Source organism: Haliotis cracherodii, unplaced genomic scaffold (genome assembly GCF_022045235.1).
Source record: "Haliotis cracherodii isolate W230 unplaced genomic scaffold, xgHalCrac1.p SCAF_14, whole genome shotgun sequence".
Lineage (NCBI taxonomy): Eukaryota > Metazoa > Mollusca > Gastropoda > Lepetellida > Haliotidae > Haliotis > Haliotis cracherodii.
Window position 1 is genome coordinate 2,884,938 of NW_027266269.1, and position 16,294 is coordinate 2,901,231.

A 16,294-nucleotide genomic window follows, 5' to 3' on the forward strand; every position below is an offset into this window, starting at 1 on the left:
TGCCCCGGCGTCCTTCAGCTACATTCAAGCGGGGATCAATTAGGTGACCTTGAGCGTTTTCGTGTCTTTCAGCTACACTCCAGTTAGGAATAGTTAACAATATGCCGGTAGGGTACAGTTACATTACAGTTATATTCAAATTGGATGCATATACCTTCCATGGTAGTGTTTCGAAAACCTTCAATGAAATAACAGACAAGAAAACTTATTTTAAGTGGATTAAGTTAAAAGGTCCTTCAGCTACATTCCAGTCGGCAACAGTTAATCTACCTTCAATGTACTTAGGCTTCCTTTCATTGTTGTGATAGTTTTCCCATTTTTTATTTCCGCACCAAGTTCTCCACACGCCCCTGTGATGGTTAGCAACAAGTCAGCTTTGGTACCAGCATTTCTCTCGTCTCCAGTCTTGAAGCTGATCTTGTATTCTGCTTTTTTCTCTGTGTATTTGAAAATCACATGAAACATACAATTACTTCTGTTAAGCCTAGTAGTCTATTTTATCAGCGTAGGAACAGTTTATTGTTCCCGTGAATTAAAGCAAAACATGTTTGTTTCTCGGGCACTTTAAATCGGGGGATTCTTTATTGCCAATATTATTTTATGTCAAATGTAGGATTATACTCTTTTACATATTTACTATATTGCCTGAATTGCTAGGCAAAGCGCATGACCAGGTGAGTTGGTAGACAATATGTTTATCTCCACCAAATTTGGCAAATTGCATGTACTCACAATCTTTCATTTAAAACACATCAGTCAAGTGTGGTGGGGATGTCCAAATTGCGTCTTTTGCACTTCAATATGAGTATGATCAGGCAACATGCCCACACGCAAGCTATCCCATATTTTAGGGTACATGTGATACTATAAACGTCTACAAATGTATGCAAAGGACCCGTTCATCACATTCAAAACAGTTTCAACTCTAGGATTAACTGAATGACACAACTGCTTGCATATTTCATTTATATATTTCAAACATATGCGTCATGTTGGCGGGATGACATGTACTTTATATGATACTATACGGAGCGCAAATATGCATATGTAGTATAAAATTGGCCAACTGCCAAAGTGTCATGACAGCAACAACAAAGAGGATACATACTTTGGCATCTCTTCTTGTACATCTTTTTGTACACCACGTGAACACCCACTGTTCCATCTTCCTCCACCTCATTGTCGCACGCTTAAAGATAATTCAGGGTAAACGGGCAATGGTTACACTTTGAATTTGCCCGGTTACAGACATTTGTCATAAGAGACGAATAAATATATTAGTTGTCAGGTTCGGTATATTATGTGATTGCGTCTCATTGTACCTGGAGTAGGACTTTGCTGGAGACAACAGCAACTGCTTTCTTTGGTCGATACTCATATTGTACTTGCCATCATGCCATAGCGGGAATATTGCTGACGGTGGCGTAAAAGTAAATTGTTTCAGATCAGAGGATCAAAGAAAAAAAGTGAGGTGGAAATTTGAAGTGTTATGCATTAGTCATATCTGGAAAATGATTTCGAGTATGAAAAGTGATTGCGCTATCACACCACAGCTGACTAGTTTACAACAACACCCAGTCAGACCAGGGAAAAACATCAGCCACATATTTAGAGGATATTTTATGTGTCGAGTGAAACATCATGTTTCTCTCATAGAGTGACGGGGAAAAGGAGATATTTTCACGAGTTCCGTAGCTTAAATTATCCCTATCGAACACACTGGGACGGTTCATCACCCATCTATTTGAGACTAAACCAGTAGTTTCGTTTTTGCAAAATCTTACAAAACATAAACAAAACTACCAAAACTTATTTACAGTCATGGATATTCTGTATCATACATACATATATGATTATATACAAATTCAAATTTAACAAACAATACTCTTGAAAACTACGAGAACGTTGTTGGAAGCGAAACAATACACGCTGGCCAAGTAACAGAAATGTTGCTTTGCGAAACGAACATACTCGACTCTCTATTATGAAACGCTTTCATGAGAATAACAAACGGCATAAGCGATATCTGGCAAGTTTGTGTTCGGGACAGACGATAACGATAAAGTGAGCCAATCTGAGGAGGAGGTAATTCTTGTTTGACTATAGTTGCGTCGAAGTGTTATGCAATGAAAACTAAGTCTTTCACCCTGAAGTTTATGATAAATCTATCTCCCTGACAACATAGTACCACAATGGCCGGAATATTGCTGACTGTGTTGTAAATGTATATCTTCTTTCAGAGGTCTGAGGTGGCAACAGCTTTCTTCACTTGAGATGTTACACATTCACCATATTAGGATACTGATTTTGAGTATTCACACTTTACTAAATGATTTTACATCAGGGGAGATTGCAATTTAGACTTAAGATGTGACGAGTATAGTTGTTGATAATGGCCCTGAACTACGCACACCTGCAAAGTTGGTCTTGTCAGAGATGAGATCTATAGAAACAAGATAAGAACCAAAGAACTGTGTACATCCACTTACTATATTCACATTCACCATTAACATCGCTTAGTTTGCTACGTCTGTTGTACGCGACATACCACGGTATTTGAACCTGTGTTGAGAGAGTTTGAAGGGGAGATATGCATTGTTGAATGAACAGTTCTTTTACACAAAACTTTTAGTTGTACATATGCAACACCGTAATCTGCATTGCCGTATAACAGTAGGTGTACATCAACAGGTATGTTATGAACAACATTTTGCTGAGGCTGTTAAACATAATTTGCATGCTGATGACTAATCAATGTACATTCCATGAAATAATGATATGCATTTTCACCTGTATTTTCACATGTAAAGTTGGGGTGATCTTTGATACCAATTCCATATATATATACCACAATTCAATTGACTGCACATGTATCTAAATTATGTGTGTAAGATATTACATTTTCTTTTTCCATATGCAAAGTACGCAGGTGACGTGGGGTGGTGCTTTTGTTATGATTTTTTTTTAAAACTGTAAAGTTTGTTTGAAGATTTTAACAGTATTGCTGTTTCCTACTTCTCATAGCCTCATTTCTTTCAACAATGCCATGGTACATGTTTTTGGTGAATCATTAACAGATGGTTCGATGTAGTCTGAATCCTATAGGGCGGTCGGGTAGCCTAGTGGTTAAAGTGTTCTCTCGACACGTCGAAGACCCGGGTTCGATTCCCGACATGGGTGCAATGTGTGAAGCCCATTTCTGGTGTCCCCCGCCGTGATATTGCTGGACTATTGTAAAAGCGCCCTTAAACCAGAGTGACTTACTGACTCTTGTGAGAGGAACACTGACGTTTTCAGAGTTTTTGAGACTATATGAGTTTTTTGCAGGAACTTTTTTTGGTAGAATATATGTTTGATAGGCAGGGGCCATATTATGATTGATTTGGAAGAAAAGACAGGTTGAGGTTTCTTTCTACGCTCAATTAAGGGTCCCCTGACGGTTTCAAAATATAATGAATGCCTGGGGCATATTTAGGTAGACAAGTTACAATGCGTGCAAGTCTTCAGATTGTGGTCTTATGAACATTATATATATTATTCACATTATTAACATAATATATGTATTGTTAATAGTACTTCTGTGAAGTAGATGTTTGAGTTTTCTCGTTGAGTAAATCATCTTTGAAGTTGTTTTTATTATGGTATCCATATGACAAGACCATATCCGAATGGCTTCAAGTATAACACCCAAGTGCTTATGGTTATTCACAGAGCTGATGTATTTTCCATTGAAACACACAAGGGTACTTACTTCCAGCCTCACATCTCATCATGCACTTGTGTTTCTGCACCCGGCCATCAGCACTTCTATCCATTGCCCCATCGTCCGATCCATCATCACAATCTTCTGAAAGTATTTAGTATACACTTACATTGACATCATATCTGCCCAATACCAATTGCTTGTGGTCAGGGGTGACTCAAAACATCCTAAAGGCAGGCTCAGTATGATACGTGAGCATGTCATCGTATTCTGACAGTGTATGATCCCTTGATTCTCTGGACTATACTGGCTTATTCATTAGAAACTTTAAGTTAGATGAACTACTGCTGACGGGTTTAAAACAGCATCCAGTAAGTGCAGGTGAGAGCACTGTGAGTGTGGGACCTAGGAGGTAGATTTAAAGGTAAATGTAGGATATGGGACGAATTTACCAGCCCAAGGCATGCATAACTGTGAAAATGTTAAAATACTCCAACAAAACTTACTTTGCAATGATTGATTGACCTTGGTGTTGTATTGATTTCGAGTATGCCAAACTGACGATGCTATACACTCACCAAGATGTTTAAACTTAAGGAGAGATTGTCATTGTCACAGTTATTGAATGATTACAGCTGGTTGTAACACACCTGAACAACACATATCCTGAACAATTGCTATTTCCAAATAGGAGGCACACAGGTCTGGTATACGCCCCTCTCCACACATCCTAAAAAAATAAGGATAAAAAAGGAAGAAAAAAAGGTGCATCTGCTTACTATCTTCACCATCACCGTAACCGTCGCATCGTTTGCTATGTCTGTTGTACACGAAATACGAACATATGTCGTTTAAGAAGCAGGTCAGAGCACAGGAAATCAGGTTATTGTCAAGAACAGAGTATACTGGTTTTGTTTCCTCTTCCTTATGGGCATGTTGTTTCCTACATCTGAAGGACTTGTGAAGAAAACTACTTTGAACGTAAACTGCCCCAAAGGCGCACATGCACCAGATACTCCCTGCACTGAGGAGCTTCATTCTAACACAGGCTAGAAAATACAAAGTGTGAGAGAAATACCATGATTCGTTTAGATTGTTATTAAGAACTAATTTTGTCTCACCCAATTAATTCTAGAAATGTCACAGGTTAGATTAAATTTGATACACCTATCTATTTCCCCCCAAAACACTTGATGTTGTTTGAGAAAAGAAAACCTTTATGGTGAAGGGTGAACGTTAATATTTATGCCGTGAGCAAGAACTATTGACATTTATTTCTGAATGAAAGTATCCTTCAAATAAGATGTGCTTCATTGCACAGCACGCATCCCATGGTCCGACCGTCCATCTACCAAAACAGCATGCCTCTAAAAGAGTTGACATTCCGATTAAAAAATAATGTTGAAAAGAAAGTATACTAAAATGTTTTCAACTATTTTGATAACACAAAATCTCGATATGAATTAAAATGTATATATGTCATACAATACATGCACAATGGAATTACAGGGGCCAAGTTTGGAGCTTCGAGACCAGGGACGCAGTGTGTTCCCCGATGAGAGTATATGTTGCTTTGTAGAAATGATTTTTAGCAGCGAGTAGATTTACGTTTAGCACGAAATTATATATGCTTAAGTTATCCGTCTATATGCTGGTCCGTTGAAGACCTGCCCAATTCCCCATACTGTTAAATATAATTGTCGTTTTCTTGGATTCTCCGGGAGATTCATACATTTTGTGACTCGGACTGGTTTGTGTGCTGGTCAGGGCGGGAGGTGCAAGTGTAACATGAAGTCCAATGAACCATTTGTAAAGGAATGTGTGGGTTCAACAGTCAGCTTTCTTGCCGATAGGCTTTCTTGTTGATAGACTTTCTTAATGATAGACTTTTTGTTTTATAGGCTTTCTTGTTAATATACTTTCTTATTGACAGGCTTTCTGGTTGACAGGCTTTCTTGTTGATAGACTTTCTTGTTGATAGGCTTTCTTGTTGATAGGCTTTCTTGTTGGTAGGTTTTCTTGTTGATAGACTTTCTTGTTCATCGACTTTCTTGTTGATCGACTTTCTTGATGATAGACTTTCTTGTTGATAGGCTTTCTTGATGATAGGCTTTCAAGTGTTTTGAAGCCAAAGTGTATTAATATATACATTGAAAGATTCATGCCATCGTATGCCAGGTGCGGAGGTCGATGCCCATGATGTGAATCACTGTATTGTGTGGTCCAGATTCGATTATTTACTGAACGTCATCATACAGCTGGAACATCGTTGAGTGTGGCTTTAAACAACAAACAAATATTGTCTTCTTTGAATGACCGTCTCATTGTTTAAATTCCAAATAAATGAACCGCTATCAATATCTTAGTTTCTCAAACAATGAGTAGCTTGATGTATCATTTCTTAGAGTTAGAGTTAACTCCGCTTTGAAGAGCAGTCAATGCACCTTTCTTTATTCCCAACAGAATCCGATCTGGTTTTGGTGTCTGCATTAGGCGATTCATAGAACATGGTAGCATGTATGTTATGTTAGGTATTTTCCCCAGAACAACATACACTTCATATAGTCAGGTATTGCCTGTCAGGTTAAGCCCAGCAGAGCGTACAATAAAAAAAGAGGCCATAGCGCCTGTTTGGCTCACCTGGATATTTACGCAATCATGACAGAATATGCATTTGCATTGTACATGTATATTATATTTGGACCCGCCCTCAGGCCCCTCTGGGGTCAGCCCCGCCTTTTGGTAGAATTTTGAATCCTCACAGAAGAAGTCGTTTATAGCAATATAGCCCAATTACCACTATTTCGGCTGTGTTTGTAAATAATCAATTTTTGACCAGGCAATCCAGAGATTGGTATCATGTGCATCGACCCGAGCAATTGGGATACGATGACATGCATCAGTCTGAACATGCCTGACATATCGATCCCGTTAGTAACCTCTTTCAACAGGTACTAGTATTTAATAGAAAAATACCACATTATCATGTGTTAAAGTGTTATAACCCTATATATCTAACTATTGTCTCCAACGTTTTTTTATGGCTGCTCTCAGCAAGATTCCAACTATATGGACAAAATAGTGAGTTATCGAGTCTGGATCAGACAATCCAGTGATTGGAAACGGTGACACGCATTAACCAAGTCAGCAGACCTGAGCAACCAACCCCGTTTCACGTCTGGGGTTATGTTTCATAATCTCTCAATGTCGGCATTCGAAAGAGTCACATGCCTATTATCTGTAGTCATATTAAAGAAACCGGATACGTGCGATGACTCTACGACGATAGGGCAGGACATGCTTACCCTGTTTGCGTGTATGGTGTTATCACTGACTTACAGCAGTCAATTCCTATCATTTCCACTGCAACTTTGCCCTTTACGCAAATGCACTTTGTTTCGGTATAGTTTTTTTGGAATGGACAACTCATTTATATATCGGGACTTATGGTTGTAATCTGTTTTAGGTTTTGTTTACTAAATAATTCATTCAATATTGGTTACATTCAATTCGGTGAAATAGCGTGTGCACTAAAAAACAACAACTGTCCGTTATGCACAGCAACCACCATCAGACAATCGCTACAGGTGACTTGAAACGAACCTCAGGTGACAGAAGAATGGATTCATATATGATGAATGCTTTACACTGACCCGTTAACGGAAGTTTTACTAGCATATGACAGTGTAATGTTTTCGCGTTCGAAATGACTAGACCACGGGACGTCACCACTGTGATTTTTCCATATTAAGATATATCCGTCTGTAGCAATCAGCTTTGCCAAAGTGACTTTGATTGGCGCTTAAGATGTTGGTGAGTAAGTAAGGAAACGTAAAACCTTATTGATAACAACTTCTGGTTTATATCATATAGCAAAGTTTCCATGTAGATTCTTACACCGTTATCAAGCTGAAGTGGCAACAACCAAGTGATGAGAAGTATATATTCTTGACATGTTGTGATAAGCAGGAGATCAACATTGACAACAACAGGTAATAGATAACAAGATGAAGACACATGTACAGAAAGAATAACAGTAAGCACACAGGTGATGAACCCACATATACAGCAATGTTAAAATAGCTGATTGCCTGATTAGATTGGTCGATCAAAGGTTTGGGACGGCGGCTTTCTATTGCTTCTGATGGGTATCTTTGGTGATGTTCTGAATGTTTGGTTCCGAAATTTTGGACTTTGTCAAACTGTATTTGATTGCTAGGGATTTATTTTGCTGGTGGTCTGAGAGGGCTGCTTTCAATCTGCCAAGTAACTCGGTGATGTTGGTTGTAGCGGTGCTGGAGTAGTGAGGTGGGGTGCTGGTCTTTTCTAAGGATGACATAGATGTCGTCTACCTTGCTGTACCAGGCGACAGGTTAGGGTCTGTGGAGAGGGCTTGCTCTTCAAAATAGGTCATGTAGATTTCTGTAAGAATGGTAGAGAGAGTGGATCCCCTGGGGAGCTGGTGGATCTGCTCGTAGGTGTCGTCTCCCTGAGTGACACGCATCCAACACTCCATACCAACCTACTCAAACTACTTCAACACCTACGAGCAGACCTACGGCCTCCAGAAGGGATATGGCTGATCATATACTCTCCGTAACGCTGTGTGCCTGTTAAACAATAACCCCAAGGTCAAAGCTTGATATAATTTTATACTGAGTCAAATTAAAAACTTCACATTTTTTAAAGTAATCCCATATATGATAAACAACGGACAAATGTATCAGAGAAGGTAATTTTTAATCATTAATGTCCAAAGAAGGATTTTAATTAACGGTGGTAATCATAATTTGTTCCAAGCACCTACGGTATTCGGTAATAACATCAACAGTTTAAATCAAAAGTCCCAAGCACGAGAATCTGATGGCACACAAGTTCAGTAGCGTGTTTGGCCACCATGTGCGTTGACAACTGCCACACAACGCCTCCGCCTGTTGCTGCAAGACGGTGCCGAGATCTTGCAAATTCTGTGGTTGGTTCTGGAGAGTGCACAGACTTCTGCCAAAAGCATCCCAGACGTGTTCGAAGGGATTGAGGTTGGGGGGACCTTGACGGCCAGCCTTTAACATTGATTCCCGCATTCTGAAGGAAATTCCTTGTCAAAATTGCTGTTATCAGCGGTGGTACCCGTTTGCTTTAGACGCGTCTGTAAATCATAAACAGTCCGTCGACTACAACACATCGTCCTTGCGACTTCAGCTACGGACGTTCACGTCTGCAACATGCCGATGGCACGTTCACGTTGCACATTTGAAAGGGGTGTCATGACAAATGTTCGTAAAGAAGTTTGTTTTCTTGTGTTATTCTTTTTTTGTTTATGACTGCTAAAAGGTGTGGCTGAAAACACGTGCGGTATTATGGCCACGTAGCCAGTTGTACGTGAAAAAACAATTTTGCCACTATAGTGCTGTGCACATGATTTTGATCACCTGCAAAAACACGGGTGTTATCTGAAGACAATACGTGGCCATTACTGTTTAAGTACACAATAAGGGCCCACAATGATAACTGGTCCAAATGTTCAAATTTTAGGATTGTGAAGTTTTTAATTTGGTTCAGTATACATTTGTACAACGAGCCCCTCGAAGAATAGCTGCCAGTTGCAAACAGGACTACTGCTGATAACAAAACCACTGCCACATAAAACTATCGCCAGGGTACTCTGGAGTACTCATTTTGCTCTTCATCCACATCAGTTTGATTTTTTATTCCTAGGGCAGTTCATTTGAGGACATTCTTTCTGAAATTTCTGCAGAATTCATGTGTGAAGTACTTTAATTTTCCTACCACATAGATTCAACCTTATGTTGAGGCAAACATGGTGGGGAGTTTTGTTGTCAATCAACTGCTATAAATAAACATGGCAATGTCATTTCCCAGAGAGTCCCTTTTACGATTCAAGCCATAATAATTTTTTTTTTAAAACATTAGCAATCAGTGGTAATACCATGAGTTTGTGGAAAAAATCCATTGACTTCTACTGATTCAACTAGTCTCAAATTGGGGCACGGGTGGCCCAGTCGTCTAAGGCGCCGCGATCTTCCGTGCAGAGTTGAGTCCCTTGGGCACGCCAGAAACCTATGATTGTGGTTTCGAATCCCAGTTCGGCCCGATTATGTTTCTAGGTTTGTCAGCACCAAGCTCGTGGGGTTCACTGAAGCCCTAAACGTCTGATATCTGCATCACTTCGGGCTTTCCTTCCATATTAAGCTGACATGCGGTGATATAACTGGAATACTGTTAAAAGCGGCGTTAAACCCAACTCACTCACTCACTCACTTGTCTCAAATGCTTTCTGTGTCACTCAAAACGTCCTTTCTTTGAGACTGGTATTTGCAGTTGTTAAATGAGTTTTGTCATCCACGATTACACCATATTGATGCAATAGCATTTCGTATGCATAAGATGGGAGTCTTAATTTTGTTTTTGTACCACTTTTATGTATTCTTTTACAGGGTGAATACTGTGAATCATAATAGTGACTACTGGCAACAAGTTCATTAATTGTTGTGATTGTTTGGACACTGCAATGATTTCTTAGAGAATGAACAAAATCAGTAGTATTGCATTGCCTCTTCTTAACCACTTCAAAGCGTGTATTTGTGGTGAAACTTTAATCAGTGCACTTATGATATGGTTTATTACCATTTGATTTGCTTAATGCTATTTCTGAAAATACGTCACAATATTATTATCAGGATCTTAAGTAACAATGTTCTCCAATGTCCCTATACCTCTTGCAACAGCAGCGGTATACCAATGAGAAAACCAAGAAGACACTATTAAACAGCCAGGTGGTTACAATGAACCCGCGAGCAATGCTGTATAACGTGGACGACTTGCACTCAGCCACGTCAAGCCAGTAACTTCCTGGAATCAGAACACAACATGTATCAGTGGCATATGATTATAGAAATAATACTCATGGAAACTATTTTGGCAAGTTGTTATTTTTTTAAATATTTACTCCTTTAAGAGAGCATGCCAAGGTGTTGTAAAAAAATGTCCGTTACTGTTTAATTGGATAATCATCAATGAGTTAAATGATGTGTACTCTCATATGCTACGTATGAAACCTAAAGTCTTAATAAGCTAATGGCTTTTGGGAGATATCTCCGCTGAATGTGCTTCAATGATGTGAAAACAGATCTTAACACGTGTCACTTAAAGCAGCTTTGTGTCAGAATGTGACCACAGTACCTCCTGCGTCTGGTCAGAGCCAAAATGGGACCAGTTTGGCACTAATATCAACAAGCCAGTGTGATACAGCTGACCCTAGATCTTACATCTTATTAAAAGAAACATGTTAGCTGACGAACCTGCGATCAAACAAGCAGTGCACAGAAGTCCTACTATGACACATGCGGAGTAGTAGTTCACCCACGTCATACTGACGCCATATCTGAACACACTGCACAGCAGGCTGGGGATGATGACGATGAGTGTAGCTTGCACAATCAGATATATACTTAGCTTGATATTGTCAGGACAGTCCTTGAAGTACACTGCAGCTGCAATATACAAAAAGTGGAGAGTGAAACTGCACTGTTTCAAAAAAAAGCGCAAGACTCGAATCCAAGACAGGACTCTGATCCATTGCAGAATTATCAATTCAGTCAAATGAGAGAGACTAATTCAAGTCAAGCTTGTTAAAACTGGAACAGATGTGTTGATTACTTTTCATATCGCTCATGATCATATTTGTTGTTTCCTTTATCGGCGGATTCAGTAGTGGTCCAATTATATGACGTTGATGTTTAAAGAAAATAGTCTGCATCAGATAAGCGGTGTTTGATTATATCACCACGTCATTGGTACAATGACATGCACTCTGTCAAGTCAACAATCCCGATCACGTACAGGCTGTTGGGGCCTATTTCAGGCTGTAATCACAACATGACCCTGCATACTCACATAGGTAAACATCCATGGGCTCTGATAATTCGATGGTGATTTTCAACTAGGTATTTTCTACTAATTTGAGTAACAATTATGACATTTTAAACAGTTGATTTGAGAAAAGTAGTGTCAACCACAATGTAAAAGCAGTGTAGAAGCAGAAGGAGCAATACAAAGGTTTAACATACCAACAGATACTGAATTCATAACGTCATTGATAATTTTTACGCAGTGCTTACAACATGTAAAACCCATTTGGCAAGATTGGTCTTGAAGCGGGCAATGCATATTCTGAGATTGGTTTAAGTGAGGCGTGTGATACATATGTCATCTGACAAGTGTTGTTGTGGACCAAGACAAGTTCATACACCCAACGATGGAATGCACATTTCACAGTTCATACTCGTGTTATTGCTTACCTGTGATGAACATGGCTGTAGACTGCAACATGCACAGGACAGAATACACGTTGTAGAAAACTGAAATTACAGACGAGTTGATGTGAGACGATGTGCCCATCTTCGGCACACCATGTAGGAGGCCAAGAGAGGTACTTATTGTTGCCTTACCATGACCATATCCCCAACGTGCACTACTGATCTGAGCTGATGTGCCCATCTTAAGCACACAATGAAGGAAGCAAAGAGAGGTCCTTACTGTTGCCTTACCATGACCATATCCCCAACGTGCACTACTGATCTGAGCTGATGTGCCCATCTTAAGCACACAATGAAGGAAGCAAAGAGAGGTCCTTACTGTTGCCTTACCATGACCATATCCCCAACGTGCACAACTGATCTGAGATGATGTGCCCATCTTAAGCACACAATGTAGGAAGCAAAGAGAGGTACTTATTGTTGCCTTACCATGACCATATCCCCAACGTGCACTACTGATCTGAGCCTGCTCTGTTAAGGTGTCTATCTCACGTGTGGTATGTACTACGGCGCTGGCAAGGGGGCGGATACTCAAATGCAGAAGCGACCACATCCCCAACATTTGCGGATTGCGCCAAACATTCCATTGAAACCATTTTTTATGGACCATAACAACTTTTACCACATCAGATGACAGTTTACCTCAGACGGAATTTGAAACAGAATGTCACAGCTATGAGCTGTATAATAACATCACTTACAATTGTGAACAATGCATGTCCAAAGCTGTGAAATAGGAAGCTTTATGCTTCCACAGCTCTTTACAGCGTCAGAAGTATATACAGTAAACTACGTTTATAACGAACACGCTTATAACGAACTGACGGATATAACGAACTTATTCCTAGTCCCGACCATTTGTTGTATATATGCTGTATGTATGTTTAAAACGAACTACGGTTATTACGAACTAAAATCAGTGGTCCCCTCGAGTTCGTTATAGCCGTAGTCTACTGTACATAACATCAGGACTTCTGGTTCCTAGTCCCGACCATTTGCTGTATATCTGCTGTATGTATGCTTATAACGAACTACGGTTATTACGAACTACAATCAGTGGTTCCCTCGAATTCGATATAACCGTAGGCTACTGTACATAACATCAGGACTTCTGGTTCGGAAAAACACAAGACCTCTGCAGTACAACTTTGAAACAGAAGTTCCCGTCTCCACTTGATTCAACTTCAGGTGGTTTACAAGTATTACTACTCTATACTTTGCTAATGATACTTTCTGAAATGAACATTTTGCGTCATTTCACGAGGGAATGAACTTCAACGTGATCTTGTTATTTGACACATTTATTTGACATGACAGACCTTTAAAATATAACTCATACCTCTCAATCGTGATTGGTAAATGCATATATCGTTAATGAAATAAATCCAAAGGTGAATTGAAGTTTCATAAGTTGATATCTAGTAACCTTGAACTTATGGGAGGTGACCATACAGTGGATGAGATGGAGGCCCCTCCTAAGATATAATGCATTATTCGTGTTTTTAAATTCCCATTACTTTGTTTAAAGTTTGTTAAGCGTGGTAGACCTTGACCTGCATGACATCGAGTCATATGTCAAACAAGCCAGAAGCCATGTAAGATGCCGCCAACATCTTGATGGTTGAGAAACCAATTGCTGTGACAGTGCTCAATTTCCAGCAATCAGGTATACGTTGAAACTATGCATTTATAGATCCCCACGGTTCATCCAATTGTGTTTGAGAAAACAGATTGCTTCTTTCCATAAAGCAATATAAAAGCTCCATCACAGGATCATTTAAAGAATGAAACATGCAGGTGGTACATGTAGCTTGAGTGAACGATAACTGATTCTATTTTGCATATTGTGCTTTCCTGTTTAAAGTGGACATGTACGATGCATATGATGGTTGGGGGTCTAGTTTGCCCTGCTATTTCCTCGTGACCTTTCTGATAGTGGACCTTGTACAACTGGCACATGATGGTTTGGGGTCTGTTCTGTGCTGATGTTCTCTTACAGCCTTTATGTTGTTATTAAAGTAATCACCATAATTATAATCTCTGCTATGTTTCACTCCAGAAATCCAGGGTAGCGTGTGTCAGTTTGATTCAATATCAAATTTGAAATGTGGCATTAATGACTGCAAAGGAGTTCCGGATATGTTGAGTCCATGATTCTCACCTTTTTCTACTGCGTCATAAACCGTGTGGCCTGAAATGAAGAATATTTCACTCATCATTATGAAACATAACATACAATGTCACTATCTTAGCGTGTATTCAATGTTGTGCAGTATTTCACATCATATCCTAGCTAGTTTAGCTGTCACCACTAACAATGTGTTTCTAAAGCCGCTCATAAACCTGGGCTCGTTTTACCATCACCACTAAGATACCAGCTGAGGGTCAGTTACACATGGTGGCGTTAGACCTGAGTTAGCCTAACCGTCAACATCAAGGTCCCAGCTGATCCTGGGTTGTCTAATTTGGTCATATATGTCTCAGCTAAACTTACCGTCATCATCAAGCTGGTTATAGACTCTCACTTGTGCCATCCCCAGGCTGTCTGAAACTTTAAGTTTTAAATTTGAATGTTAATTAGACTGAACATTGGAGGTAAAAGTTTATGCGTCCGTTGGCACAAAGCAGCAACAAGTCAGCCTTTTCTCATTTTGTAAGTCTTTATTGTGCGTATCAATATTGTCCACATATATTGTGCCCTTTGTTATGCAAGAGCAAGACGACAATCTGTCACACATTCAGGGGACAATCTGTCACACATTCAGGGGACAGTCTGTCACACAATCAGGGGACAATCTGTCACACATTCAGGGGACAAACTGTTGCACAATAAGGGGACAATATGTCACACATTCAGGGGACAACCTGTCACACCATCAGGGGAAAATCTGTCACACATTCAGGGGACAGTCTGTAACACAATCAGGGGACAATTTGTCACACATTCAGGGGACAGTCTGTCACACAATCAGGGGACAATTTGTCACACATTCAGGGGACAATCTGTCGCATAATCAGGGGACAATCTGTTGCACACTCAGGGGACAATCTGTCACACAATCAGGGGACAATCTGATGCCATTTTCAGGAGAGACTAGTGTTGTGTTTCACCATGCCCCTATGGTTGATATAACACGTTCCGACTATGACCATGCCCCTATGGTTTATATACCACGTTCCGAATATGCTCATGCCCCTATGGTTGATACAACACGTTCTGGCTATAACTATGCCCCTATGGTTGATATAACACGTTCCGGCAATAACCGTGCCCCTATGGTTGATTTACCATGTTCCTTCTATAACCGTGCCCCTATGGTTGATATAACACACTCCAACTCATATCCAATCTCCTATGGTTGATGTATCACGTTCCGACTATAACCATGCCCCTATGGTTGATATAACACGTTCCGACTATAACCACGCCCCTATGGTTGATAAACCACCTCCTGTCTAAAGTCATGACCCTATGGTTGATTTATCACGTTCCGACTATAACCATGCCCCTATGGTTGATACAACACGTTCCGACTATAACCATGCCCCTATGGTTGATATAACACTTTCCAACTATAACCATGCCCCTATGGTTGATATAACACGGTCCGACTATAACCATGCCCCTATGGTTGATATAACACCTTTCGACTATAACCATGCCCCTATGGTTGACATACCATGTTCCGACCATAACAATGCCCTTATGGTTGACATACCATGTTCCGACCATAACAATGCCCCTATGGTTGATATAACACGTTCCGACTATAACCATGACCCTATTGTTGATACAACACGTTCCGACTATAGCCAGGCCCATATTGTTGAAATATCACGTTCCGACTATACTCATGCCCCTATGGTTGATATAACACGTTCCGACTTTAACCATGCCCCTATGGTTGATATAACACGTTCGGACTATAACCATGCCCCTATGGTTGATGTAACACGTTCGGACTATAACCATGCCTTTATGGTTGATATAACACGTTCCGACTATACTCATGCCCCTATGGTTGATATACGACGTTCCGACTATAACCATGCCCCTATGGTTGATTTACCACGTTCCGACTATAACCATGCCCCTATGGTTGATATACCACGTTCCGACAATAACTATGCCCCTATGGTTGATATACCACGTTCCAACAATAATCATGCCCCTATGGTTGATATAACACTTTGCGACTATAGTCATGCCCCTATGATTGATAAACCACCTCCCGTCTATAGTCATGCCCCTATG

The 16,294-nt window shown here is 40.1% G+C and overlaps 1 protein-coding gene across 1 annotated transcript; it reads right to left on the reverse strand.

The window, feature by feature from the left end:
• Positions 1 to 8,526: 8,526 nt before the first annotated feature.
• Positions 8,527 to 14,258, reverse strand: LOC139461326 (uncharacterized). The gene is made up of 4 exons (XM_071242944.1): positions 14,201 to 14,258; positions 12,022 to 12,081; positions 11,023 to 11,214; positions 8,527 to 10,573 (listed from the first exon to the last, which is right to left on the reverse strand). The coding sequence occupies exons 1-4, from the start codon at positions 14,256 to 14,258 to the stop codon at positions 10,398 to 10,400; spliced, it is 486 nt and encodes a 161-aa protein (XP_071099045.1). The 3' UTR covers positions 8,527 to 10,397.
• Between the last annotated feature and the right edge of the window lie 2,036 nt (positions 14,259 to 16,294).

Bases quoted from the DNA above. Each gene is read 5' to 3' on its own strand.
- LOC139461326 (XM_071242944.1), bottom strand. From the start codon at position 14,258: ATGATGAGTGAAATATTCTTCATTTCAGGCCACACGGTTTATGACGCA. The intron at 11,215-12,021 runs GTAAGCAATAAC...TGTATATTGCAG, and splicing joins TACAGCCATGTTCATCACAG to CTGCAGTGTACTTCAAGGAC. The intron at 10,574-11,022 runs GTTCGTCAGCTA...TTCTGATTCCAG, and splicing joins CACTGCTTGTTTGATCGCAG to GAAGTTACTGGCTTGACGTG.